The sequence below is a fragment of the Buteo buteo genome, chromosome 11, assembly GCF_964188355.1.
Source record: "Buteo buteo chromosome 11, bButBut1.hap1.1, whole genome shotgun sequence".
NCBI lineage: Eukaryota > Metazoa > Chordata > Aves > Accipitriformes > Accipitridae > Buteo > Buteo buteo.
The window spans coordinates 38,769,673-38,796,683 of record NC_134181.1 but is presented as its reverse complement, the minus strand read 5'-3'; the positions used below and the strand labels follow the sequence as shown (position 1 = coordinate 38,796,683).

Here is a 27,011-nt window from a genome sequence, read left to right as displayed (position 1 = left end):
ATCAATGGTGTTGTTATGAAATAGGTGCGGAAAGTGAATATTGACAAAGCCCAGATACAGAACCCACCAAGAATAAGCCAGCTTCTAGTCCATCATATTCAGTAAATATCACCAGTTCTGCTGCTACTGTTCTGAAAGCTACCTGGACTTCCTTGCTGGAAAAATGTCAACCACTGAGGAAGGCAGAAAAAAAGCTGTTAAAGAAAATTATATTCCCAATAAACACCCTGCCCCAGGGATCACACAAAGACAGGTATCACTAAACGGAACTTCATTTTATGATCTCCCTTCCTGGAACTTCTGTAGATAATGCCAGTTACTCTCCAAAGTTCCTCTATATGCCATAACCATCATAGTTTCAGGGAGAATTAATTGGGGAATTTTGACTTCCTTAGTACTGCTCTCGAATTGATGTAGCACAATTTTAAAACTATAGTTTGTTCCTGTTTACTTTGATTTGTTATCAAAACCTCACATTACATTATCATTTTATTTGCACACCCTACCATACCCAAGCCTGTTCTTTATAGTCACTCAGTTTCTCACAAATTTCATTTGGGCTGAAATTTTTACCAGCGAGATACTTCCACCTTTCTTTGGCCTTCCGCATTTTTCAGTGGTTAACTGTGAACTTTTGAGTTCGCAAGTACTAAGGAAGTTAAGTCTATTTATTTTAAAGCATCTGTTTTCGATGGAAATTTTAGTTGCAGAAATACTTTAGGTCACTGAAGAAATTGTACACAATGTAAGCCTATGGTGAAATATAAGCTGATGACACCCTTCACTACCTTCATTGAAAGCAAAAGTAGTCAATATATTTATATTTAGGTACCTTGTTCAATCAAGCACATATTTAAGAAGAAACATTGTCCTCCTCTGCTCTCCCTCTTCCTCTGCAGACTCCCTGCACTTGGAAATAACATTTCCACATTTTCATATTCTTTACAGCTACTTTTCCATTTGTCTTCATAGTACCAGATAACACGACAGTTGCTACACTGTGCTGCCTTTGTATCTGAGTTGTCATTACTGAAATGTGACCATACACACAAACTGGGCATTTTAATGGTAATGTAAATATTTCTGAGTTTTACCGAAATTGCAAGTTCACCTTACCAAAAAAGCGAATGCAGCAGGGGTGCATATAAGCACAGAGGATTTACTCTCTCTCACATTTTAATCGAGTTATCAATTGTCTAAAAGTGAACTCATTAATTTAGACGGCAACATCTCCAGAGCCATCATCTGAATTATGTGCAGTTGTTAAAGGACCTTGTGTCTGCCTCTCAACAGCTGCCAATACACATGTCGGGGGAGCAAAGCCTGGGGAGCCGTTCTGCTCCCGCAGAGGAGGGTTGCTGCGCTCAGACCAGGCTCAGCACCTGCCAGCCCAGCTGAACCGGGACATATTTGCGGCCGAGGGGGAGGCAGTGGAAATGATTAAATGGGATTAAAATGACTCTGAAGCTACAGGCTTTCTAGCAACCCTGCACCGCTTTCTCATTTTTCGTCTTACATTGAGAAAACCCGCTGTATTAACAACTTCCAAAGAACAGTACAGCCCTGGTAAAACTTGGCATTGTAGGAGAATCTTTACTCGGTTCATTGGAAGATTGATTTTGGAAACAGCGCATCCGAGAGTGTATCGGTAAAGGCACTTGGTTTGTTTGGCTTCTACAGAAAGACCCACATCTCTGTCTTCTCACGATTAAAACGTGAACTGACAGCACTGCCTAGATGCCAACGGCTAGTTCTAACTGCACTGGCAGAATTTAAAGGCTTCTTTACGCTAGCGAAGCAAGGGGATCACCGGACCCAGGTTATCAGCAAGAAACTCCTGCGCTTCTTTCTGCAGCAATACTTTACAATGTGCGATCCCACGCTGTTATTATGTTCAAGAAAGCCAAAGTGAAAAATCATCTTGTACCACTGCTACTAGCTGTGAGACAATACATCGGGCTCTTTTGTTGCGTTCCAAGGAAAGCCCATTTACTTATTAAGTATAGGAAGCATTTCCAGCAGTGCCGTCTATTGGGAAAGTCATAGCGGCACTGTTATTTGTTTGAACTTGCATTGATTTCTTGAGGGCATAGCGTTGCAAATTGATGTTGTAAGCTCAGTAACTTCCACTATGAATTTCTAAACATTATTTTTTTTTTCCTAACCCACTTGAACTTAATGGAAATCTAATACACAGTCTAGACACTCCTAAGTGACAAATTTCCATATTCAAACTGCTGCTTTCTGACATTCATATAGCATAGTGGTTTTATATGTCGGCTCAATTAACAAGTTAAGCTATTCTTTGAGAATACATCTAGTGCTATTTCTTAAGGGAAAAAGAAAATTATCATTGCAATCTTATTGAAGGAGACGCATTTAGAAGAGAAAATGTGACTCTTCATATATTTTAGTGTAACTTAAGGAAATTAAACCTCTTGTGTGACTTACATTACAAGGAATCAAAAAATATTTCTGAAGTATGAAGCTTTTCTGCTCATACAACATCTTTCACTAATTATTACTGAACAGTATTGTGTTCAGTGCTATATTAGATAATAGTTCATGCAATGCATATTTGCAAATAAAACTCGGTTGCATATCATTTCTTGTGAACAGCCTTCCGTATCTGTCAAATACCTCAGAGAAGTAAAAAGAAAAGAATGTGAATATGTAGACAGGTTCTTAAGCTAGCTGTAGTTATACGTAACAATTAAGCATTCACACAGGAAGCACTATGTCTAAAATACCTTTGGCCTGCTACATGGCCTTTCACTTGTAGTTAGAATAATATCACTAACTAAAATTAAATGAATACCATTCCAATGTGGTTCTCATATGCTTATACCATATATGAGCTTTGTTTATATTCCATTTATACTGGAATTCACTGTTGTTTGCAGGGTCTCTGAAAGAGAAGGGAGAAAAAAAACCAGGCTGAGAAATAAAAATTGAGAGGGGGATACCTGCGTCCAATCTGAAAGCAGAAACTACTTTTTACCATGTATACTGACTTGGTTTTAGATAGGCAGTTTCCTTCAGTAAGACAATGTACTTAGAGACACATTGTGAAGTGTTCCTCCCACTGGGATTATATAATTGAATGCTTTTGTACCGAGCTGTATACACAATCGTTTAATTGCGCAGATAAATCGTAAATGCAGGCAGAAGTGTGATTTTACTTTTCCCCTTGGTAGAAGTGACTTTGGTTTTCTGATTCTGCAGTCAGTTCGTGGCCTCAGTGCCGTCTCACTATCCCATTTCATCGGCATTTCTGCAAGATGACTACAGTACTCGATCTTACCTCCTGGCTACTTTAGATAACAGAGGCTGTTATACAAGATTTTTTCCAAGCTTGAAAGCTGTGCATTTCTTCCATCATTTGCATACACATTTTCATCCCTAATTAGAATTTTATTTTAATGAAACTATATTAAAAACACTTTATAGATCCATAAGTTGCAGGTTTATCACCTACTCTTCGGCTCAGTTACACCAGTACAAACCCCATGCCACTGCAATGAACCAGGATTGAATTAATCAAGATTTACACTGATGAAGCTGAAAGCATTATTTGAGTCCTTTTACAAAAGATTAACTGTCAAAAGATACTCCTTCTCTTGCCCATTATAATACACTGCACATTAAGAAAATGGAAAACACCCAGTAGGCTTTTCATAGGGGAATTAAAACAAACAAACAAACCAAAAAAAACCCCCAAACCCCACCATAGTTATGGGGCAAACAGATTTCGTGTGAAAAGCAAGTCTATAGCGGATCTGTTTTCATACTAAGTTGCAATATTAACAGCAAAGAAGTGAGTTTTTTGGGGTTTGGTTTTTTTTTTTGCTATGGCCAGGAACATGGGACAGAATCCTGTAAACAGACTATGAGGATTCTCATTCCATCTGCTTTGAATCAGACTATATATCATGAAAAAGACGTGTGGTACAGTAGCAGAAGGCCCTTAGAAGTAAGTAAGGTCAAAACCAGCAATGTAATTTAGTCTTTCAGAAGTTTAAAGATAGATCCTGGTCATCCATGTTACGGTTTGGGGTGGGGGTTGGTTTTTTCCCGTCTCCCCCCCCCCCCGCCTTCTTTTTTCCCTTGTTCTTCTCTGTCCTAGGGCCCCCTCTAGCGCTACCGGAGCAGACAGTGTAGCTCCCAAAACACAAGGGGATGAAGTTTGGGCAGAGATGCGCTCACAGCCTTAGATCGCACTCCAGCCAGACCTGCCACATGCCCTTTTCTTAATCATACATGGCATTTTATCAGGGATAAATCCATCCGCAGGATAGGAAATATTTTTCAGATAGCATGCAGAAAAGCCCCTTGACATCCATAGCTACTGAGCTGTCGCATCTGAGCGCTGCAAGGTTGCAACCTGAGCCTGCATCAGAGCCGCTGCAAGCACTGAACCCCTAAAGACGTGGCAAACAGCTCATGTGCTTCATATAGATGGGTTGTGGGTAGCATGGGGGGGGCTGTGTGTGTCAAACAAACACGCATGCTCCTTATATATAGTCTCTAAGGCCCCAGCTCTATTTTAAAGGTCAGCTGTGGCCAAAAGAAATCCACAGGCAGCAAGACCCCCACATTATGTGCACGAAGCTGCGCAGAGGTCAGTGAGCTCTAAGACAGCTTTAGGACAGCGGAAGAGGGGTTCTGGAGTCGGCTTGCTGGTGGGGTGTCATCCTCATCCATTCATTAGATAAACTGCAGCAAGAACAAAAACATCTATCCAAGGAGAGATGTGTCATTAAATCTCTGGTGAGATTTGCCTGGAGTCTCTAATGTGGAAGAGCCATTCAAGTGAAGGTTAAGCCATCCTCCAGAAGCCAACAAACCGCAGATGCTGGTCTGTTACCCCTCACGATGCTGCCTGTTGCGCTGTGCCCTGCAACGCCAGCCGAGTCCCACCAGTGAGGGGAGTACTCGCAAAGGCGTAACTCAGCCTTGTACAGCCTGTGGTACAGTACCCCAAGGTTACCCCCCAAATCCTCACGCATGCCTCAAAGCTTAGCATTAGTGGATTCCTAGTCATCAGCTAGAAGAAAGGGAAAGATGGCAATTAACACTCAACACCTACACTGAATTTCTTACCATCACCTTCAACTGCAAGAACAAAGCTTCTTCACCCCAGCTTTACATGACTAAGTAAGAGATCACAAAATTTATGTCTCCTGCTTTTTCTGAGCATCTCAACTCATTACCCTGCCACCTTTTTCCTTAAAAAATATGACAAGCATCTGCAGCAACAGGAATGAGCTATGCTCGGTGTATAACACTGTACACAGAAGCTACATACACATTTTTCACCTTCATTGAATTATCAACACTGCCAAAACCAGAGTATTGAATTTAACAATGGTGTGATCCCACCCTTGATGGTAAGACTTAGTCTACTCTCACTTGACCCCTCTGTTTCCATTCGGTCCATTTTGTCTCCTAATCAGCTTCGGCTGCCGTGCCTTCCTCATCTTTTCCTGGTCCCTTTCTCCCTGACCATATGGTGTTTATTTTGGCTGCAAAATACATTAATATTATTATTCATGAGCAAACCTCATTCTAATAAAAAACCCCAAAACAATGAAAACCAACCAAGAGACAACAACTGACAAACCCTAGTACATGATAAAATTAAGGAAGACATTTGGTATCTTGCTTGATTCGATATTTTGGTTGTGGAATGAAACATTATTAGCTTTTGAAGAACAGCATTTTTCAGTGGGCAGAAGCCACTAATGACAGCTGTGCCCAACAAAATTAATTCTTAGTAAAACACTAGTCCTTGCCTCAGAGAGAGAAATTCTTGATGGTCTTAACTATACATAGATTATATAATCCTTGAGCCAGGAAATGAAATTGCATTAAACACAGCCAAATGCCAGTACTATATACCTTAACAATGGTGATCGGTGAAAGGTTATCTTACCATGTGTAAAAACAATGCCCAATAACAGCACACAAAGTGTATCAACTATCCACAAATTACTCTCACCACCTGATTCAAGATAATTTCTTTTTCCATTTGCTTTGGAACAAAAACATTTTTGCTATTTGCCTGGAAGTCTTAACAGTTTGGCTTTTCCATAGACAAAAAGAATTTGCTTTTTAATCAATTACTGGCAGGGGAAGAAAAGAAAAGGAAAAAAAAAAAAAAAGAAGTAAAAGCCTCCTCCTCATCCTACTTGGGTCACAGACCTTACCTTTAAGTTTACTTTAGGCACCCAACATTCCTGTCCATATAGCTTCACAGGGAACAACCAAACCAAACCAAACCAAAAAATACAAAAGCAGTATCAGTAGCTGCCATTTATTTGCCTGGCACATTAGAAAAGACAGCTGGGGACACTGAGATTTCAGAAGCAATGGCTACCCAGTAAATCCTGAAGACAGATGTTGTGTTTACATCTGATATGCAACTTTGTAAGCTGGACCTTGCCTATACTTGGATTCCAAGCTATTACAACTAGGATTAGACTGAAATCAGAGAAATTACTTCAAGTAAATGCATAACTAACTGCAGTTCTACCATAATGCTTTTTGTCTTGAAAATTCCACAAAATTATATTGCCAGGTTTCACAAGTTGCCATATTAAGTGATTACTTCTGTTTGTAAGGATTTGAAGTTCTTGCTCCAAGTACCTTTAGGGATGGTGTTTCAGACAAACATTATATGTCAATGCATCCAGGGATCTCAGTGTCTTCACTCCAGAATACAGCTCCTTGAACTGAAGAACTACATGAACAGTACTTACAGAGAGATGATTTCACACATATAGAAGAATGGCTCCTTTAGCAAACATCACAGTAATACCCATCGTGGAAGATGGCCCACAGCTGAGCAACACACTACTTAGTCATTAGCAGAAGGGCAGGTTTTGAAGGTGGCAGCCTGCGTAGTTCAGTCTCTCTAACTTCTTGAGCTTAAGTCCTTGAACTACCCGAGAGCATACTTGGAATAAAAGATCATAGATTACCAAAAAAAAAAAAAAAAAAAAAAAGGAAAAACAGGTAAGTTTTGAATATAGGATAAAACACGTTGCACAGTTGCATAGTTTGAAGATTAAAATGAATTTAGAGGAGATCAGCAAAGTTCAGCTCTCTTTGCTGACAGGAACAGTTTTACTTACTGTTCTAGCTATCCTTAACCAGCAAAAAATTAAATCCTCCTCAAAAAGCTGGACTAGAAGACAAAAGAAAGCTCAAAACCAGGCATTTTAGCAAGCTCTGGAGGAAAAAAAAAAAGCAAGAAGCAAAATGCGTAATACCAAGGAATCCTTAAGAATAATAAAGGAAAACAACTGTTTTCAGTGACCAGATTCAATTAAGAAAATGAAATGCTCTGTCTTCATACATCAAACCCATGCTAGAAGTGCAGACCTAAGAATTTAAATGCGATCTTAAAGTTAGCCATACATTTAAGAATATACAGTAGTAAAAAAGCGAATGTAGTCTATTCTATTTGGGTGAACGAGCCCTTTTCAGAACTACTTCCGCCAAGCTGTGTTCCATTTCTCATAAGAAGCTGATTTCTTTTTTCCTGTGCCACCATCTAAAAAAATAAAGATCATGCCTGATCATCTAAAGCTACCTTAGCCTATTACCAGTCAGTGACTATACAGTAGGCTACACAGTATATTTAGAATAACTTACACCAAATTAAACAGCGAATGCTGAAAACATATTACTATTGAAAACACCCATTTGCTTTTACCATTTAGTTACCTGATCTTTTCCACATCAGTTGAATCCAGCTCACCTATCACTTGTAGTAACTGAACAAGTTACACGAGCAGTTGCTAATATGGCCAAAATGGACATGCTCACTTGCTTATAAATTATGTTTTGCTCAAAACAAACAACCCAGAATATGACAATAAACTTGCAATACAAAGTTTGATGCTGCTTCTTTTTATCCATGGTCCATTTACCATTCTTACAGTGAATGAGAGCGATCACTGTAGTAGTGGATCAAATGCCAACTTGTACAGCCAAATATTCTATGTGATCCCATTCACCATGTGTTGTCTTCCCGCTTATGTTGTTCATCAGCATTCAAAGATATTCAGATAGGTGAAAAAGAATTCAGAGAATGTCTCAATGGGGAAGTCAACCCTTTGCAGGCAGTCTTGGCAACACTGGCTGACCCAGGTTCCAGGTCACACAAGACCAACCCCATCCGAAGAGGTCTGGCAGTCTTCAGAAAAGGAAGAGGCTTCCCACCACCCCGCTTCCTCCACCGCTTTCCTATCCAAGAAATAAAAGGAAGGGAGGAGCAATATTTTTTTCCAGAACCATGGCACCTTGCCCTCTCAGATGAACAGAGACAACAGTACATTTCAACTTTATTAGAAAAAACCCAAAAGTTTATACAAAGCTCTGCATTTTACAGAAAACCACCTCCCCCAAACACAAAGAAATCTGACATCGCAAGCTGTATGCATTTTCTTTTTTCATATACATACATATATATATGTACATACACATATATATATGTGTGTGGGCGCACGCATGTGTATATATAGTGTGTGATGTATTTTTTTTGCATGGTTTGCATTCATTATTTTACAAAGTTAACATTCAGTAGAAAAAAAAGGATCTTTGTTACCATTATTTTCTCATATAAATAACTGTGAGCAGTCCCTCTGCAGATAGATAAAAAACACCTTTTCGTGTCATTCTGTAAAAAACAGACATTACTGAAATGGTATTGAAATCTTTCACGTTTTTTCAATACCACCATAAAAATATCATCTAGCCCCCAATTCAAAATGCTTGTCCAAGGCATTAGAAGAGAAAGGACTGTAAGACAATTCTGGAAAGATCAGTTCTTTAAGCCAACATTCAGGTAGATAATTTTTGCTGGACCTCATACATTGGTGTGAAATGAGCACAAACAGGAGGCCAAGCTCTCTGCCTGGAAAAGCTGGTTCTTTGCCTATTGTCACTGAGTCAAATTCCAACAAAGCACCCAGCAGTGCCAAGGAGCTGACAGACTCTCTCAGCTCACCCTTCTCACCCCACAACAAAGCCATAGACTTTCTTGATGCAATTAAAACCTCTACCAGCTCAGCAAATTTTTCCTACTCCATTCACCTTAAAAGGACCTGTTGGACTAATTGTGGCATGGCTAGACAGACATTAGGTTGTTGAATTACTCGGAGAAAAACTTAACTAGTGGGAAAAATGCAAAAATACAACTAAGAGGAAGAAAATGGTATAGAAAAGAGCTACTGGAGTGACTTCCAAGGCTCTGGTTTGAAGAAGCAGAAACAGTAGAGAGATATGAATTGCAGCTCAAAACATCCTTGTATTTACTGAAGTTAAAGGTGACAGTGTGGTCCAAATTAATTAACTGCCTGGTAAACAATCATTCTTTCCGTCAAGCACCATGATGGGGAGAATGGTGAAGATTTTGAAGGCAATACAAGCGGTAGCAGTGGTAACAAAGGTAATGAAAGTGAAGAACACAATGATGCCAATTAAATGGAGAGTAATGCCAACGAAGATGTTTCAACTGCCAGAGAAGCTGGCAACAAGAAGAATGGTTATATGGTTGGTGCTGATGATGGCCAGAATTCATTCATATGTCCATGTAGTCATCATCTTCATCAGTATCACTTTCCAGTGAGGACTCCTGGCTTGAGGTCTCTAAGATTTCCAAAGCTGGCTGACAAAGGCTCTCCTTCTTTACATTCGCTGCAGACTGAGCAGACAAAATAGCAGACTGATCCCAAAAAGAGAGAGAGAGAATATATTGCTAAATAGTCAGGATAAACCCATGATCACATGGATAAAAGCCAACTGGTTGCTATTCCTTCACATTCAACAGCTCTCTTACTTCCATAAAAGATATGGCATCCTAACATGAAACAACGTAACATTTCCCAGTAGGCTTCCCCACAATATTCTGGTAGCTTTCACTAACCTAAGAATTGCAATGGCTGCACTAGGTCCCTCACCCATTTTTGTAACTCTTTCTAATTCCCTCAGAAAACAGATAAGGACTAAGATAGCTGATTTCACCCATGGCCAGTATTTCACCAGTCCTTAAAAACTGGCTCCTGCTGATAACAGCTAGCATCTTCTTCCACTACTTATACGATCTCTAGTTATGAACTGGGGACAGGAACTGTTGCTCCTTTCATACAAGTATTTTATTGAGGGGAGAATTAAGATAAAAACAATAATCTAAAAAATTACTGTTGCCCTTTTATTACCTTTAATTTCTGCTTGGTCTCTTCTGAAATGCTGCCCTTTGGAGAAAGGAGGGTGGGAGTGGGTGGAGTGACAGTGATCTCAGGTGGAAATTTGGTGACAGATGAAGGTATGAAAAGCTTTGGCATGTTGGGCAGAATGCGAGTTTTTACTCGGGTGCCATCTGTCTTGTTCTGCTGACTTCCCAAAGTCTGTGAACTGGAGCTGAGTTCAGGCTTGGAACTGGAGGCTAAACAGAAAATAGTAAGAAAAAACACGTTAGGAAGCTATCTAGGATTTCAGATGTCAAAGAAGAGGGAACAGTTCATTGTTAAGACATATGGCTGGCTCAAAAGGCCTTTCTTCAAGCCTTGCTTTAATCAAGGCTCAGAAACAGAAGAAAGGGTCTCAAGATTCTATAATGACAACTGGAAACCAGTAATAATTTAAAAAAATCTTACTGGACAGTAGAAACTCAATCTGACCAAGCATGAGAAGTGGAAGTGTAGCACTGACCCATCCGTATCTAGTTAGAAGGCTACTACAAATTTTCCTGCTTGTTGTTTCAGATGCAATCATCTATCTTTGCATTCTCTAACTGCCTCTCCATTCTGTAATGCAACAAATACAGCTACTTAGCTTCACTTATGAGTCTTAATTTCCTCCACCATAGTGCTACCTCTTTAATTATTGAGACAGCAACTCCTCAAGAATTTGAGAAAAATATATGGTAACACCCGTCAAAATTTCCTCATTACTCTCTTCAAATCCTGCCATAAAAACCTCCTTGGTGTGCTCATGCCACTGTCTCCCACACTAGTTAACATTATTTCCACATACTTCCCAAGTGTCTCAGCTTGTGGTCTTTACAATACAAACTTGCTCAGACAGGGCTCATCTCAAGAAGTAAAGAGGGATCCTGCCCTTCCCTAGGCATAATCACATTACAAATAATATATACACAACAATAACCAGTAGAAGACAATGCTTTCACATTAAAAACTGAGAATTTGTTAAAAGATTTCTTGGTTTCTTACTAATAATGCTGCTTCATATGGAGTCAAAATGATTTTTTTTTTTAAAGTTATATGAATGAAAACGCCAGAGTCTAATCTCAGACTGATAATAATGACAGGTGTTCATATACATTTTTTCAGATTCAGTCTTGTCAAATGCATCTCTTGCAGAGTTCTGGAACTGACATGGCCACTTAAACACAGCAAAATAAAATGCCAGCTTCCTGATGCTACCCTGAAAAACAACCAGCAGTAGAACTAACTACTAAAGGGATGTAAAATTGAATTGTATGTTCTCAACTGTACACAAGAATGTAAGAACTGCCACAACAGATGAGGCACAGCTTTCCATCAAGGTCAGTGACCTGTCTCTATGGGCAGCCAATCATTTCAGACTAGAGTACCAGAAATGATGCAGTCATCAGATGCAGAATAATCTACCTCTCACAAATAAGGAAAAACAAGATACCCCAAACATGAATATCTAGATTATGCCCATCTGAAATACCAAGTTTTACATTTTTCAATTAAAACACCAACTCCTACTTCTCTTGGGAAGGGGGCAGAGGAGGGATAGAAAGCATTAACTGCTGTAATGCTGGTTTTTATGTTTACTCAGACTGAGTCAGGTTTTGTGAAAAATCGTTGCCTTCTGCTAAATATTGCAATAGTGTAATCCAAAGCATTGTCATATTGCCCCGTGTAAGATTGCAATTAAAAGAAAAATTCTGCTTTAAAGGATGCACAAACTATATAGCATGATAGCCTGGTACTGGGAGGTTTTTTTTATTTGGCTTTCCTGCTGTGGTATTTAGCATGTGAGTCATGCACCAAAAAGAATAACCATTAAGGGACGACAAGGCACTTTCCCAGGAAGCTGGGACATTGCCAGGAATGCCTCTAAACTCTGGAATACTTGACTGGAAGGCAGGCAGAGAAACTGAGGAATATGAATCACAACTACCCAATCAAGCAATCCCTACAGACTGATCCACAGCTAACCACCCGTTTACAGAATTCTTTGAAGCATAGAAAGCTCATACCTTGGGTACAAACATGTCCCGAATTTGTGCTGGTCACTGATTCCACTTGCCAGCAAACAGGCTCTGGCGATGGTGCAACAGTAGCCATTTTCATCTGCTGACAAAGCCGTGACTCCTGTTGCTGAAATCCAAGCCCCTCCAAAGGCACTTCAAGCTCTTCTTCCTCTTTAGTAATGAAATATAATTCACAGATTAAGAAACATCCTGATCTCTCTCCTAAGCCTCAATCCTTTTGCTGTCCAACCAACACATAGAAATTTTTTTTTAACCCTTGCTCTAATTTCTAAACCATAACGTGACTGAATGAAATTAAATATTGGCAAGCTAAGATGGCAACACCAACTTTTTCATACTTGGTGCCATCAATTCAAACTCTTAAGAAAAAGTAAATGTCATTTAAAAAGCGAAAGAAAAAAAAATCTTGTTTATGACATTTTGTTATCTCTGCACATCTGCAAGAAAAACACATGCAACTGACCATTCTCTTTTGGAGATGTGAGGGTTGAAACACCTGCCACACATGCAGAGCAAAATCCATCACCCTTAACGATGAGCCAGCTGTGATCAGTGGGTGCCTCTCTGATCTGCAACCACAGGTACAGGCTACGCTGAAGTGCAGCTTCCTGGTAAGTAAGATTAATTACTGGGAACATCCAGTAACAGGGCCAAATCTGGTTTTTATTAAACCAATATCAAGTTATACTAAATGCCCACTTTTCACTGGTATGTCCACGGTACCTCTATAAATACATTAGTCTAAAATTCCCACCTTCTGCTATTCTGGAACTTGGGATGCTTATAACTCAGAATCCACGTATGTGTGTGTACAACCTCTTTATTACGTACAAGCTGTATCTGCTTTTAAATTAATGCAGTGTTAAACCAGTTTTCATACACACTGAACTGCATATTGTACGGAACGGGAGTAATTTTCACTGAACTACTGAGAGCTACTGGTGCCCTTTCTGGGAAGGGCAGACTGAAACAGCAGCAAGCCTTTCAAGGCTATGGACACACAAACAAGCTCTTATTCTCTTATAAAAATGAAGATACCCTTCAAAAACAAAGGGCTGTCTAGTCTAATTTGAACCACCTTATATTTACACAGGCTAGGGTGTGCACAAGTAGCTATCAGAGACCAGCAGATGCAACGGATATTCAGTCTAACTTGCTCTGAAATTCTTTGTATGTCCATGCTCTAAATTAATTTAGGATTCTGACAGTGTGATGTCTTAAAAAGGAATATATATTTCAGCTTTTTTTCATTGGAAAAATACTCCCACCCCCTCAAGTGTTGAAAACACTTCTCCATCTTCATCAGTGTAGATAAGAACTTGGAATTTACCATGGTAATATTCTCCTGTACAAGAGTTCCCCTTGCAGAAAACGCTTAAGACAACGTTACAGCTTGACAGCTTGGTAAAAGTCAGATCAATGCAGTCTGAAAGATGCAACTTTTTAAATGAATCAGATTTTCTAGGGTTCTTGAATAATTTGTACAAAAAAAGGCTTACCAAAGCAGGCTGTAAGTTCTTTCATCCACTAATTTTCATTGGTAAAGAAAAGAACCCATCATCTAAACTTGTAGCTGATAGCCAATATAAGCCTTAGGATAAATGAGTTTGCTTGTAGAGAATTCTCCAATAGTTCCCAAAAAGGAAAGGTCACGCACTACAGCACAAATCACAGGCAGCTTCTGTTCTGTGATGTTCCACTCACTATCAAGCACAAAATGGAAAGGTCTAATGCAGAAGAATGTAGTTCTCATTCTCAGCACTCTCTTGCACATTTCTCTATGGATACTTCAAAATACAGCATTGGAAATAGGAAAACAATACTTGCATCTATACACGTATTGTATTAATAGACCAAATCAGCTTAAAAACAACACAGAAGGAAGTACTTAACTACAGGAATCTTGACTAGGAAAATCACAATTCCTTGTTTCCCTGTTTAAGAAGCAGAGGATAGCTGAAGAATCATTTTGTGTATCTGCCTGCCCTTTATACCAGATACATGTATGATTTAACAACATGCTGACAAAGTACAAGAGACTGTATGAAGAAGAATCAGCCCTAACGTGGCCTGAAGCCAATATACACATATCCCATTACACTGCTAGCGTCTGACGATAAGCTGTATTTCTAAACCCAGAAGACTCCCACACTGAAATGGCTACAAGACACTTGATCAAAAGATAGGAAGAAACATTACATCAACATTTGAGGAAAAGCAAGATGAAAATGATGATTTCAAAAGATCACCCTACAAGACAGCTAAGAAGTCAACTCCTTTTTCATTTACTCCAACACTCCAGAATCACAGTCTTAAGTATCTAGGGTAAGTACTAACAGAATCTTTCTCATCCACTTACTAATCAAGAATACAAAACATTAATAAATTTAGCAGATACAATACTATATACAAATAAACTGCAAATCCTACAACCTCAACTATACTGCTAACTGAGAACAGTTTTGTATATACTCAACTGCTAAATTACATTAGGGACTTACTAGTTCACCATTCAGAATAAGAGCTCTGATTTGCATTATTGTTTAATGACAAAACTCTACCTCTTATGCTGATTACAATCCTTGTTTAATTATAAGATATATCATTGCTTAAGATGATTTGCTGTGCTTTATTTTAACTAAAATATGCCCCACTGACAAAAGTTCTTTTGAGCAGCCTATTTCTAGGAAGATGCTACAAACACTGGTATCAGTCTATGTTCTTTTATGAGCAATCAGCATACTCATATGCATCTCCCTCTTCCATGTCATATTTGTTTTTGTTAAGTTTTGAAGATCCAGTTTTATAGTGTAGTAAAATTAGATTTAATTTGAATAAAATTATGTGTCAACCCTTTTTCATGTAGAAGTGAATGGAAATGAAAGGGCAGGAGTCTGGCACACTAAGCATGTTATTTCTATCACTGCACTTCTGGAAACAACACTTGTTAATATTCCATTAGGCTGCGTCTTTCAGTACATGAGAAATCAAGAACCGCTGCCTGTTAATCAATCCCTTGCTGTCAGAGGTGTTAAATACACAGTGACTGAATTCTATCCCCTGACTGGGTCATACAGTATATTCTTTTAGGACTGTGCAATTTTTAATTTTTTTTTTTTTTGTAACAGTCGAGTGCCATTATTTCTAAGTTGAAAATAAAGTTAGTAAACATAATATTTTTAAGAATTCTTGAAAATGACAAGAATTGTTTGTTTCAGGTGTATATATCATAATTTATACTATTTATAATTTAATATAGTGCACAGATATTTACATCCTTTTTGCATTACAGACAAAAAGGGCAAAAGAGAGAAGGATTATCAAGAAGAAACACACAGTTGGATCTCCTATTATTTGTCTAAAACAGATTTCTGAAGAGAATGTCTGGATATTTGTCTTGTGGAAGGTGCTGTTATAGCCCTGAACATGATGTCCTAGTTTTTCTAATAAAAACTTTCCCCAGGGAGGTAAAGACTCCACTAACTCACGAGCCACAATATTCTGCACAAGTGCAAGAGCACAAGAATGTAAGTACAGCACATTCTGAAGGTGTTCAGAAGCTCAGCTTTAATATCAGTTAACAAATCTTTTGGTAATACTCAGTACTTGTACTGTCCTGGCAGGTTCTCAAACATTAGCTCCACAAACCCAGTTTAAAATAAAATCAGTTTCTGAAGACATAATATGCAATAGTCACTTCTCTCCAGGCTGAAGACGGGACAGGTACTGTACTCTGGAGATCCATTTAGCACCCTCACCCCACAACACAACACACAAAAATTAAGCTCATAGAAAAAACCACAGATTTGCAATGCATATTATTATTTATATTGAAAAGTTCATCTCCAATCGAACTGAATTACAAGTATTTTTTTTTAGCCTTCCCTTTCCCAACAACTGTCTAAATACATATAAAATAGTATACACATAGAAAGAGGGACATCATACCTTTCAACATCTCCCTGCTTTAGTGAGGAAGAAACAAGCTGAAAACAATTCAATGCAACAACCTACTCCAGCTTTCCTCTCCAACCTCTTTCCACTTGTTGCCAGGGTAACCAGTGTTTGCAGATGCCTATAGCGGGCGCCTGGGTTCATGACTTCATCACAGTTAATATTCTCGCTCTCGGTCTCTCTTTATACAGAGGATACACTATATACATATATCCGCACACTATAAACATACAGATTATACAACTCCTGCAACCGTTTTTGTACTGAGACAATTTACTTTGCTATTCTGATGTGTATAAACTCAAAAATAACACCGTAAAAAATATTCACTTGGCAATTTGCAGATGTGGAGAAAGTTTAAAAGCAGTAGTACTGTAACCAGTAAACAGCTGCTCTGGTTTCTCTGCACTGCACTGTACACTTAATCATTTGATTTCATCAGGCTGTCAGGTATGAGAGACATTAACATTACAGTGTTATAAAACATTTTATGTGGAATTTCAAAAAATCCTTTAGTCATGCACTAAGCCTACTTCATGACAACTGAAAGACAAGCCCAGAAAATGTGACTAGCACCTGGAAAAAAACATTTTCCAGTTTCTGATGGAAGCAGTTTGAAGTATTATAGCACAGATATGTTAAAGGATACAAGCAACTTACAGTGCATACACAAAACGTCGTCTCATTATAGGAAAAAGGAATGAGCTGAGCTTTGAACTCCAGGACAGCATACTAACATGATTTCACAAGCAAATGCTTGAAGAAATGAACAGACAACAGCCTCAAGTGATTAAATAAAGCACTTCCATCACTTGCCTTCATCCCTCTGCAAAACACCTTCCCCAGCAGTTCTGTGTGTCAAGACAAAACGCCTGAAAATACATTACTATGATTTAGCAAGTCTGTACTACCTTGCCTTCGAACCACTTCAAAAAGAGTGAGGACTGAATCCCGTGTGCCTACAGACACTAGGAAATACTTATTTTACTAGTCCCAGTAACAACTGGTTTACTTTGTATTTTAATGGCCACCCACAGCACATGCAATTGTTCACAGAACTGACTGTTACTCGTTTACCATACAAGGTAGACTTTTTTTTTTCATGGTGATGGAAATGGGTCTGATCCTTTGCTCCCTGGCACAATGGAGTAAGTATCTTACCACATTTCCAAAGAACAGTGCTAATGTGAAAACAATCACTTTTCTGTATTCCATCTGCCTCACCCTCCAGTGTGTTGGGAATTAATACAGTTTTTTTCCCCCATACAGCAGTTGCAAAGGCCATGGAAAGCTTGAATTTGAAGAAGCTCAGAGTTTCCTCATATACTGTGCTACTAAGTCAACGGAAAGACTGCACTGGAACACAGGTTGGTTCAGCTGAACACAGTTTGGTTAAGGATGCTGACTTCCAGAAATAATGGGGGCATCAGCCCTCAAACTGTATCTGCCATGAGGTACTACACCACGGCAGGCAGTGAGACTACTTGGTTCACCACAGGATGCAGTAGGTATACTTGGCAGCCTTTCCTTACACATTTTCTTTCTCTAAATTCATTCCAAATACCCTGCCATGAAATTTATTTCTAAAAAACCACTACTAAGTCATAGCTGTAGAAATAAGTATTTGACTTGAAATGCCAAATTCAGGAAATTACATTCAAAGCTGACATACAAAACCATGTGTTAAAAATTAAGCGTCAGGGTAATTTTGGAGGCGAAAAGCTGCAGAACACAAGTTCTATTGCCCCCCGAAACGCAAAAAATTCAAGCAGTCTGGTGAACAGAAGTTCGCACTGTAATAGCACGGCATACTGCTATATTTATCGCTAGGGTCCTGAACAGAAAGTCTACTGTACAATTATATGAGACATACCCCAAAATGCTTCCTAATGTTGAGGTCAGCTGTCACAGCACAACATTAATGGGATTAAAACTTAGAACAGGTGGCTGCTCTGAAAGTACTTCCTAGAAATAGTCCCTGGCCCAGTCTAATGGCAGCGACAGTGGAGTTCCCATGTCCAAAAACACTTCCTGCCACTACCAAGTTTCCTAGAGGTGCAGAAAGCTGGCATGCATGTTGGTAAAGAAAAGCCCTGAAGTTCAATACTAACTTTCTCTCTCTCTTTTTAAAACAAAACAAAACAGAACAAAACAAAACTTCAATTAAAAAAAACGTATGGGCGTAGATCAAAAAGACAACAGTTTGATATTCAACTATATGAGCTTTCAAATGGCATTATAAAAATACAGCTAATTGATATTTGTGTTGTGACTCAGCAAGCACACATCATCTGGAGAGCATCATAGTAGTACCTGTGGATAGTAACAGTCACTCATTTGTGGTCTACTGCTTCTGAATTTTATGTACTTGTTATCTAATGAAAGCCGTAAAGCCTTTCCTTCTCTGTATTTCATCCTTCTTTGGCCTGACAGCCAGCTAAGCACAATGCAAATTAGCAAAAGCAGCTGTTAGAAAAATCTCTTAAAAGAATATAATGACACCCCACAATTTTCTAAGAAGTTTGTAAGTAATGTAATACCTGTGCAGTAGGCTTACAACTAGATCTCTCTCCAGTCTTCATTTGTGCAGGAATATATGTAAATTTTATGCTGCTGGCAGTAATCTAAAACCAGTGAAACTGAAACATATTGTAACAATATAGTATCATTACCATGTTCTTTTACAAAAGGTCTCCAGAAAATGTATTCCATTAGTGTAACATATCCATAGATCAGTGACTCCACAGGATTTTCAAGGGGGGAACGAAGGGTGTAGGGGTTGGAAAGCCTCTTGGACCACAAAAACCTGCCCAGACTGCACCAAACCCCTGGCTACATACCATCACCTCACAAGCCACAGCTGGGAAGCTGCTGCTCCTGTCCTATTTGTTCTTACTGATCTAACTCGGGTACATAAAAACAATGACAGTTTTAATTTCAAAGGATTTTCTGCACAGCATTGGATTGAATAAGTAAAACTTTAAAAATCTGAAGAGCAAAGATCAGAAACAGGCATTTAAGTGTATTCAAAAAATCTTCTGGAATGCATTTGTGGCGATAGCAAAGCAAACCAGCGTAATTCCAAAGGGAAGAGGAAAAGACATGACTGACTGGTACTGTCTAGGCACTAGGCAAAGAGGAATTAAGAGTCATTCACAAACAGGAAACCTCCTGCTGACATTCAGCAGTGAAGTTGTTTTCAGAGTGCACCCATTGTGAAAAAGAAAAAGCTTCATGAAAAGCAAGGATCAGACAAGGGGAAGTGAGAATACCAATGCCAAGGAGGCTGAAGCAGCAAGAGATCAGAGAGAGCAAATGCAGAGCTAGCTGAAGGCAGCCTGGTTGATTTTTATTAGTGACTTCGCAGTCACTAACAGGTGGATAGGAGCTTCTACCCTAGGATGGTACAAAAGACATGGGGTTACAAGTATTTAACGAAGAGTTTTTAAAGCCTTGGAGGAATTCAGCCTTGGGAACTGAGGAAGACAGCTGCCGAAAACCAGGATAAGTCAACACAGGAAACAAAGGAGAAAGTAATGAAAGGAAGTTGCATACAAGTGACACAAGAAAACGGAGGACAAGAACATGTGCGTTTAAGAGAGGATCCTCATGCCAAGTAACTACAATATGGAGAAGGTTCACATGAGGCCACAGGTCCTTGGCCAGCCTAACCTTTTCTGTGTTTCAGCTTTTTTTGAGCCATCTGTTGAGAACAACTCTGTGCTCTAAAGCACGATTTTGAATTCAGTAGAAAAAAACAAGGTAAGACACTGATTGCAATTGAATGTTACTACTTCCAGTCATTTAAGAAGTACCTGAAAGTTTGAATTGAAATCCATAGTTAAAATAAGGTATGGCCAACAGGGCCAAACACTTCAGGCATTTTGTGTAAGCAGAGGGTTTTCTGTGCATTGAATTACAGGCTCTTAAAATCCATGTTTTGTCTTTAGAAATTTAGGACAAGCAAACTCAGAAGTCACCGAGATCAGTATGTGGCTAAACTCAACTCAAGATGACAACCTACAATCTCCATTATTTCACTCAGATAGAAACAGGTATTGTGAATGTCCACTGATGTCTGGATATCTAGAAAGCACAAGAAATCAAGGTGAACCCTTGTGGCATGCACTGTTCTAATACAAAGACAGATGCTACGAATGCAAAATTATAGAGTTGACATTCTTTGCAGTATTTCTCTCTCCCTCAAGTAAATTGCCTCAGTCTTCTGAGAACTCAGTATCAACCTAAGGTCATCTATCAGTTGTTAAAATAAACTAAGCCACAGACTTCTTGGAAAAGATGCTCTTTACACCTAGAAGTACTCTCATGACTCTGACGCCCAGTTAAAAGCCTACAGGATGAACCACCATATTACAACATCATTACCGACTTCTTAGGACTTACCACTTCAAACCCCTCTTTATTTTGAACATCCGTCTTTTAGGGAGTCTGCTGCTGCCTACACACACATAAACAATTTAACTTCATTGCTCACTATTGCAATAGTGCTACTTACCCTTCCACACAATTGTCCTCACTCCCATTTATTTCTTGTGCTTCTAAAAGTTCTACAGGTTGACATACATTGACACCTCTACCTGCCCTGTTATGCCTAGACAACAAACATCTGAAATTATAGCAGGATATTCATGTGGCTTATTGAGTGCAACTTCCCTGCACAATACAGAAAGAATTGTCTTCCTTATCTCTCAATTTCTAAGTTTGGACAGCTATATCATGACTCTGGTTTTATATTGAAATGCTCAGGCCTTACATGGACAAAAATTTAATGTGTGTGTGGGGAAGTGTTACTCCTCTACTCTGATTTTATATTCCAATTTGGTAAATAGCTAGCTATAAGCAAAATGCATAACTTTAAATAATTCCAAGTATAAAAACCTTCTTTTGGTATCAAACTCAGATGTGAATGTTTTCCTGTTCACTCCTTACAAGAATCATTATTAGAATAAGGATAATGAAGAAGAAGAAAATGTCACGATTTTTCAGCAATTTAGAACAGTGTAATACTGGAACAGCGTGACAGGCTGCAGAGGGTTTATCTTAATTGTCCTATTTTAGTTTCCCCACAGAAAATTTTAGGCTGAGCCACAAAGGCCAATAGTCCCATGTACATTTATGCCTAAATGTAGGAAGCTCCTGTGCTGAAACTACCACTATCATTACTTTGCTGCTGGACTTCATCATGCTGTATTCTGTACCAGTTAGTCATGTTTTACTAGACAAAATCTCACTAAAATATTTACAAAAGAAATGAGTGGCATAGCATCAACACTGCTTGGAAAGCCATTCCTTTTTCTGGGTGAAGTCACAGAAAACAACAGCAGCTAATACTCTCTGATGTGGAATACTTTCACATGAACGGATAGGTACAGGAGGTGACAAGAAAGAAAAAAGATGAAAACGGATTACTCTAAAAATGGGAGGAGTTTTTACAGAAACAGAGCTAATGGAAGGCAGATGAAAAAGGGTTGTAACAGAATTATTTTAGAGGAGGTGGATGCAGAGATAGGAGAATTAAAAAGAAAAGCAGAAGAAAGGACACAGCAGTAATTGGTGTGTGTCTCAGCTAGAGAAATGACCTGTCAGGTAGGTCCGAGAGCCAGAAAGCCAGATACAATGCAGGCATTCAGCACTGGCATAAGAGCTCTGCAGAGAGAGCCTCTTGATCTTCAGACACTGTTTCAGGGGTGTAATTCTGGCAGCTAATCCTTCCATCTCCCTCAACCAAGATGATGTATAGAAAGCATGAAAGAAGAACAATATGTAACTTTACAACCCTAACAAAGCCTAGGAAGTCAAAAGATTAAAATAAATGTTCCAGTCACTGCAATGTGGCCTGTGAAATTGCAGAGAGGAAAGCACATCAGAAATGCTTGTGAGTTTTGTTTGAAAACCAAAAGAATGCATGGGTTCTTATCTGCATTGTCATTCCTACCAGTCTCCTTAGTAAGCATACAGCAACTTTACAGAGGATTCTTTTTTTTTTTTTCCCTGTTGTCTAGGCACAAACCCGAATTACTCCCTGTTGAACAAGCCTGCCAAGATATCTTATGACACCATGCAACTCCATTCCTTAGTTTCATAAGGACAATAACAAACGTCATTTACACATTGACTAAGCCATTTCTTCCTTATCACTCCCCTTTCCTTTCTTCCCCTCCCAAGACAATCTCTTCCTGGATTTGTGAAAAAGGAAAATTAGATGATTATAATGCAACTGCTAATATTGGATGTTAAATCTCAGTTTTGTCCTGTACTCAGAGATTAGCAAATTGGGAAAACTGATTTCTCCCTAATTTGCTCTTCATTGCTGACAAATTCAGAAGATTATGTGCATTCAGATGCCAAGGATGATTACATATGGAAAGAAATTAAATAACAAAAGTATAAAGATAAAAATTTCAGAACATCACAATAACAGATTAACAAAACATCCAGACTAGATCAGAGTCTACTCATTATTAATATTATGCACGATTAAGTCTCACAAATCCGGGCACTATTTCCACTGTATCCTCACCTGTCACTTTCCACAATACCTGTTATGTATATGGTTCATTCATAACTTTACCTGGGCTCCTATGAATTTGTCTATGGCATTTTGTGAGCATGTTAGAGTCCAAGCTTGTGAACAGATGGAGTGAGCACAAGCAGCAGCAGACGCTTTTTCAGAAAGTGTTCTTGCTAAGGTTGCAAGAAAGTACAGGCTATGGCAGGTACTCTGACACCTTAACATGCACAGTACCCCACAAATAGGCACAACCATCTCTTTTGGGCATTCGAGGCAAGTCTGAAATAGGGTGTAATCTTACTTAATTCCCCAAAGTGGAGCAGTACTGCCCTGCACAGTGATTTTGACTACTGCTAACAAGCCAGCCTGCCATGACAGCAGTAGAGACAGAGACAGCAGTAAAAAAAAACCAACCAGCATTCTCATTTAATTCTTTCCTCATCTAGACAAACTGTATAGGACCAAGTACATAACACAGTCCTAAAATCACACAATCGTGCTATAGAATAAATAACATTTGTTGTGTTTGTGTTTCTTCAATCCTTTTCTGTACTCTAACCTTGCACATAAACATACTAGGGCTATAAATAATGTATTTCCAACATTCCAGTCCTGCCAGATGCTTCTTTTCTCAAATGTGAAAAGTAACAGTGATAATACACTAACGTTATGAACCGTGTAGAAGCTTGGAATTTTCACGGTGTTATGTATCTCCACACACATATACAGGGAAGTGATAGCTATGCATCTAATTATGTTAATCAGGCACTTGTAAGTCAGATGTAGGCTGTCCACCAGTTTATTTCAATTGCAATAATTTCTAACTTTTTTAAAGATGTAAGGTATTTTAAAGAACTAGATCCTCACCTCTTTGAAGAAAATAAAACAAATGGGGAGGGGAGGGGGAGGTTATGCTACTAGACTTAAATTCTCTATTTAAAACATATGACTATTTTTAGGCCGCTATTCCATGATTTCACATGCAAGTTACATAGACAGTGGCCACTCTTTTAATCTACCCTAGTAAGTAAAATACGTATTAATTGTGTAGATGTGCCCAATTCAGGACCAAGACAAAAATCTCTGTTTGTGTAGCCTTTTGAATGTGGTCTAGTGATCATAATATGGGACAGAAGCAGAACTCAGGCACTGACTCACCATGTGGCCTCGGAAAACCGTTTAGAGAGGGCCAAACCATTGTTGCCTCTCTGAGACTTACCACGTGTGAGATCACTCATGCTGGGAGCAGTCTCTACATTTTGACTCCGGAGATGCTCAGTGTCCCTGTGTGACTCCTGGGATGGAGGTACTGAAGATGCTGAGGAGGAGGAGGATGAAGAAGAAGAGGCTGGTTTGGATTTGGAATGCAAATCATTCAGTCTCAGGAGATTTTCAGGAGTCACAGTGTCTGGGTTCACTGGGGTAGGATGCAGTGTCGCTGGCGTTACTGGGAAGAAGCTCTCTCTGTTGTCCTTTGTATGCTTTGGGGTTGTGGGTGTTTCTCCTGTGGACTACATAAAACAAAAAAGGGCAGGCAGAGACAGTGAGAAAATATGTGCCAGTAATTCTGCATATGCTACCTGCTTCAGTGACGACTGCAAGCAGTACAACTTTTTGTAGACAGAAAACACTTTCGCTAAAGTGAATATAAAATCAGTCACTATTATAAAGAAATTCGTCTCCTTTACAGATTATTTTTCTGTTCTTTATGGTCTATTTATCAAACTAACACTTGGCCATTTATTCACATTCACATTTACAAAATGCTTTATTTAATAAATCCCTCACAACATACTATACTTTCCTGAACTCTGTTTTTAAGCATGAATTACAAACTCCTATGAACAGAAACACATTTCTTTCATTTAAAAATATGTTGACAAACCCTTGACCTGAACAAACAGACCTGCAGTGCTTTAAGAGAATTTGCAAATTCTTAAAAGAAATTATTCTTAATGAACGATGTGAGAAAAAAAGAAGGCAGAAAAACGTACTTATTGCAAAATAAGTGATCAGCCTAACCCCAAACCATAAATTTCCAGTAACTGCAGAACTGAGTAACATTGGTGTCCAACTTGGAACAATGCTCTGGAAGATTTGGTGCCTTTGCAGTGGCACCAAGAGCGATGCTCTTCTCCAAAGCCAGAGCTAAGAATTCAATGCAGTGTCACTGATTATATAGACAGAAGGTAGAAGGGTGACATAAATTTACCAAAGAAGGGAATGAAAGTACCCATAAAACAAGTATCTTCCCTGTAATTTTTATCAGCAACCAAATAAAGTATTCTTGCCTGTCATGCTTTTTACAGTCTTCATTTAATGGAGACTTACTGGACCGTAAAAGATACGGTTGAATGGAATCCTCAATTGTTTAATTGTCTGTCTCATACCTCTGCCTCGAAGAAAAAATCATTTTAAACATGGTGATAAGGGTATGAGTGTTTGAAATAGAAATACGGAGTTCTGTTGTCAAATGTAAAATCAAATTGGGCCCTAATGTCCTAGATGACCAAAGATTTATTACAATGCCAGAAGAGTCAGCAGAATTTCACTGAGAGAACAGAGTAAATTTCAGCTGCAGAAAATACATACTTAAAATGCAGAGGTGGAAAGCACACAAGTACTTTTTTTTTTTCCTTAATAATTGGTGGAATGTATTTTTGAAGTTCCTGAACTTGATTAATCAACCTCTAAAAAGCATACGATTAAAACCTGCCAGATTCCATCTGCACACAAAAAATAAAATATAGCAGCTATAGTCACAACAATTACCATATTGGATCAAAAAAGGTCTATTCTGCCTCTGAAAGCAACAAGCTTCTGACGTTTAAAGCATTGGTTCCAGAACTAAAGGTCTCAAGACACAGAAATGGGATCACACAAACCTGAGGGAAATTAAGCTGCAGAAGAAAGCCTTAAGCCAGAAGTGAGATCACTAGAGGAAATGTTTTCAGCCGTGATTTAGAGGGAAAACCCTTCACACCCATGCACTTCATTAACTTACATAATACATTATGTAGAACCTGACGTTTCTGTGCTTGTATTGTATCCAAAATTTTCTCAGCAGAAATACACGAAGGTACTACTAGTTAGGTACATATCTGTTAAAAATATATCTGCATCTCAGACTATAATTCTATAAAAACGCACAGCTATTTCCAGAGACATAAAGAGGACATTTGGAAAGGAACTCAGCAATATTTGGATAATACTCAGAAGAAAAATGATTAGTGAGAGAAGGGGCACAACGTCACGGAGTAATTCCTGCTGGAACGTACCTTTGGAGGTCTCTAGTCCAACTCTGTGCTGAAAGCAGAGCTGACTTCAAAGTTAGATCAGCTTACTGAGGGCCCATGTCCAGCCCAGTTCCAAATACCGCCAAGGATGGAGATTCCGCAACTCCTCTGGGCCCCTGTTCTAGTGCTTTACTACCTTCACAGTGAATATTTTTTCCTATCACTTCATCCAGATTTCTCTTGTTGCAACTTTAAATAGTGCCTCTCATCTGTTTTCTTCCTCTCTGGTGAAGATAGCAATTCCATACCCCTACCCTCCATTAGTCTTCTCTTCTCCAGGATGAAGCAAGCCAGCTCGCTCTGACTTCATTGCCACAAGGGCACCCCGTTGACCTGTGTTCAACCTCTTGTCCAGGGCTCCAAATCCTTTTTGGGAGAGCTGTTCTCCAGCCAGTTATGTTGCACACGGGTCATTCTGGCCCAGGTGCAGGACTTTGAATTTCTCTTTGTTGAACCTCCAGGTAGATCCTGTCAATGCAATCCTCCAGTCTACTGAAGTTCCTTTGAATGGTAGGTAGCCCTGCTCTCCAGCATACTGGTGTCACTCAAACTCACTAAGGGTTCACTCCAACCCATCATCCAAGGCATCAGAAAGGATGATGCCCTGGTGTAAGTCTAAGGAATGCCACTGGGAACTGGCTGCCAGGTAGAATCCCAGTGGTAGGCCAACACGCATTTAACTAGGCAATGGAGGCAGTGACAAACATTGAAAAGGCCATCTTGTAAGTTGTAGATGATCCAGCACATAGAAAAGGTTGAGACTGAAACAACCCTTATTGGTGTACATAGATAGAACCAAATTCATATTTTATTTCTCTCAAAATGAAGATGATATATCAGGGACAAGAAATATACATCAGGTTTTATTTCGAATTGGTTCATCCAGGTGAAGATGTGGTTTGGGCAGAATATTTTTTCTTTTGCAGAGAATCAACCTACCTCATAAAGAGAG

The 27,011-nt window shown here is 39.0% G+C and overlaps 1 protein-coding gene across 4 annotated transcripts in view; it reads right to left on the bottom strand.

The window, feature by feature from the left end:
* Window positions 1-6,553: 6,553 nt before the first annotated feature.
* CABIN1 (calcineurin binding protein 1) overlaps window positions 6,554-27,011 on the bottom strand; it is a 122,864-nt gene continuing 102,406 nt past the window's right edge. For all 4 annotated transcript variants that reach the window (XM_075041633.1, XM_075041635.1, XM_075041634.1 and 1 more), the window contains exons 35-38: window positions 23,983-24,274; window positions 12,263-12,427; window positions 10,227-10,453; window positions 6,554-9,733 (exon numbers count right to left, since the gene is read on the bottom strand). In XM_075041633.1, coding sequence (XP_074897734.1) covers window positions 9,590-9,733; window positions 10,227-10,453; window positions 12,263-12,427; window positions 23,983-24,274 — 828 coding nt within the window. In that variant the 3' untranslated portion in view covers window positions 6,554-9,589. The remainder of the gene's footprint in view (window positions 9,734-10,226; window positions 10,454-12,262; window positions 12,428-23,982; window positions 24,275-27,011) is intronic.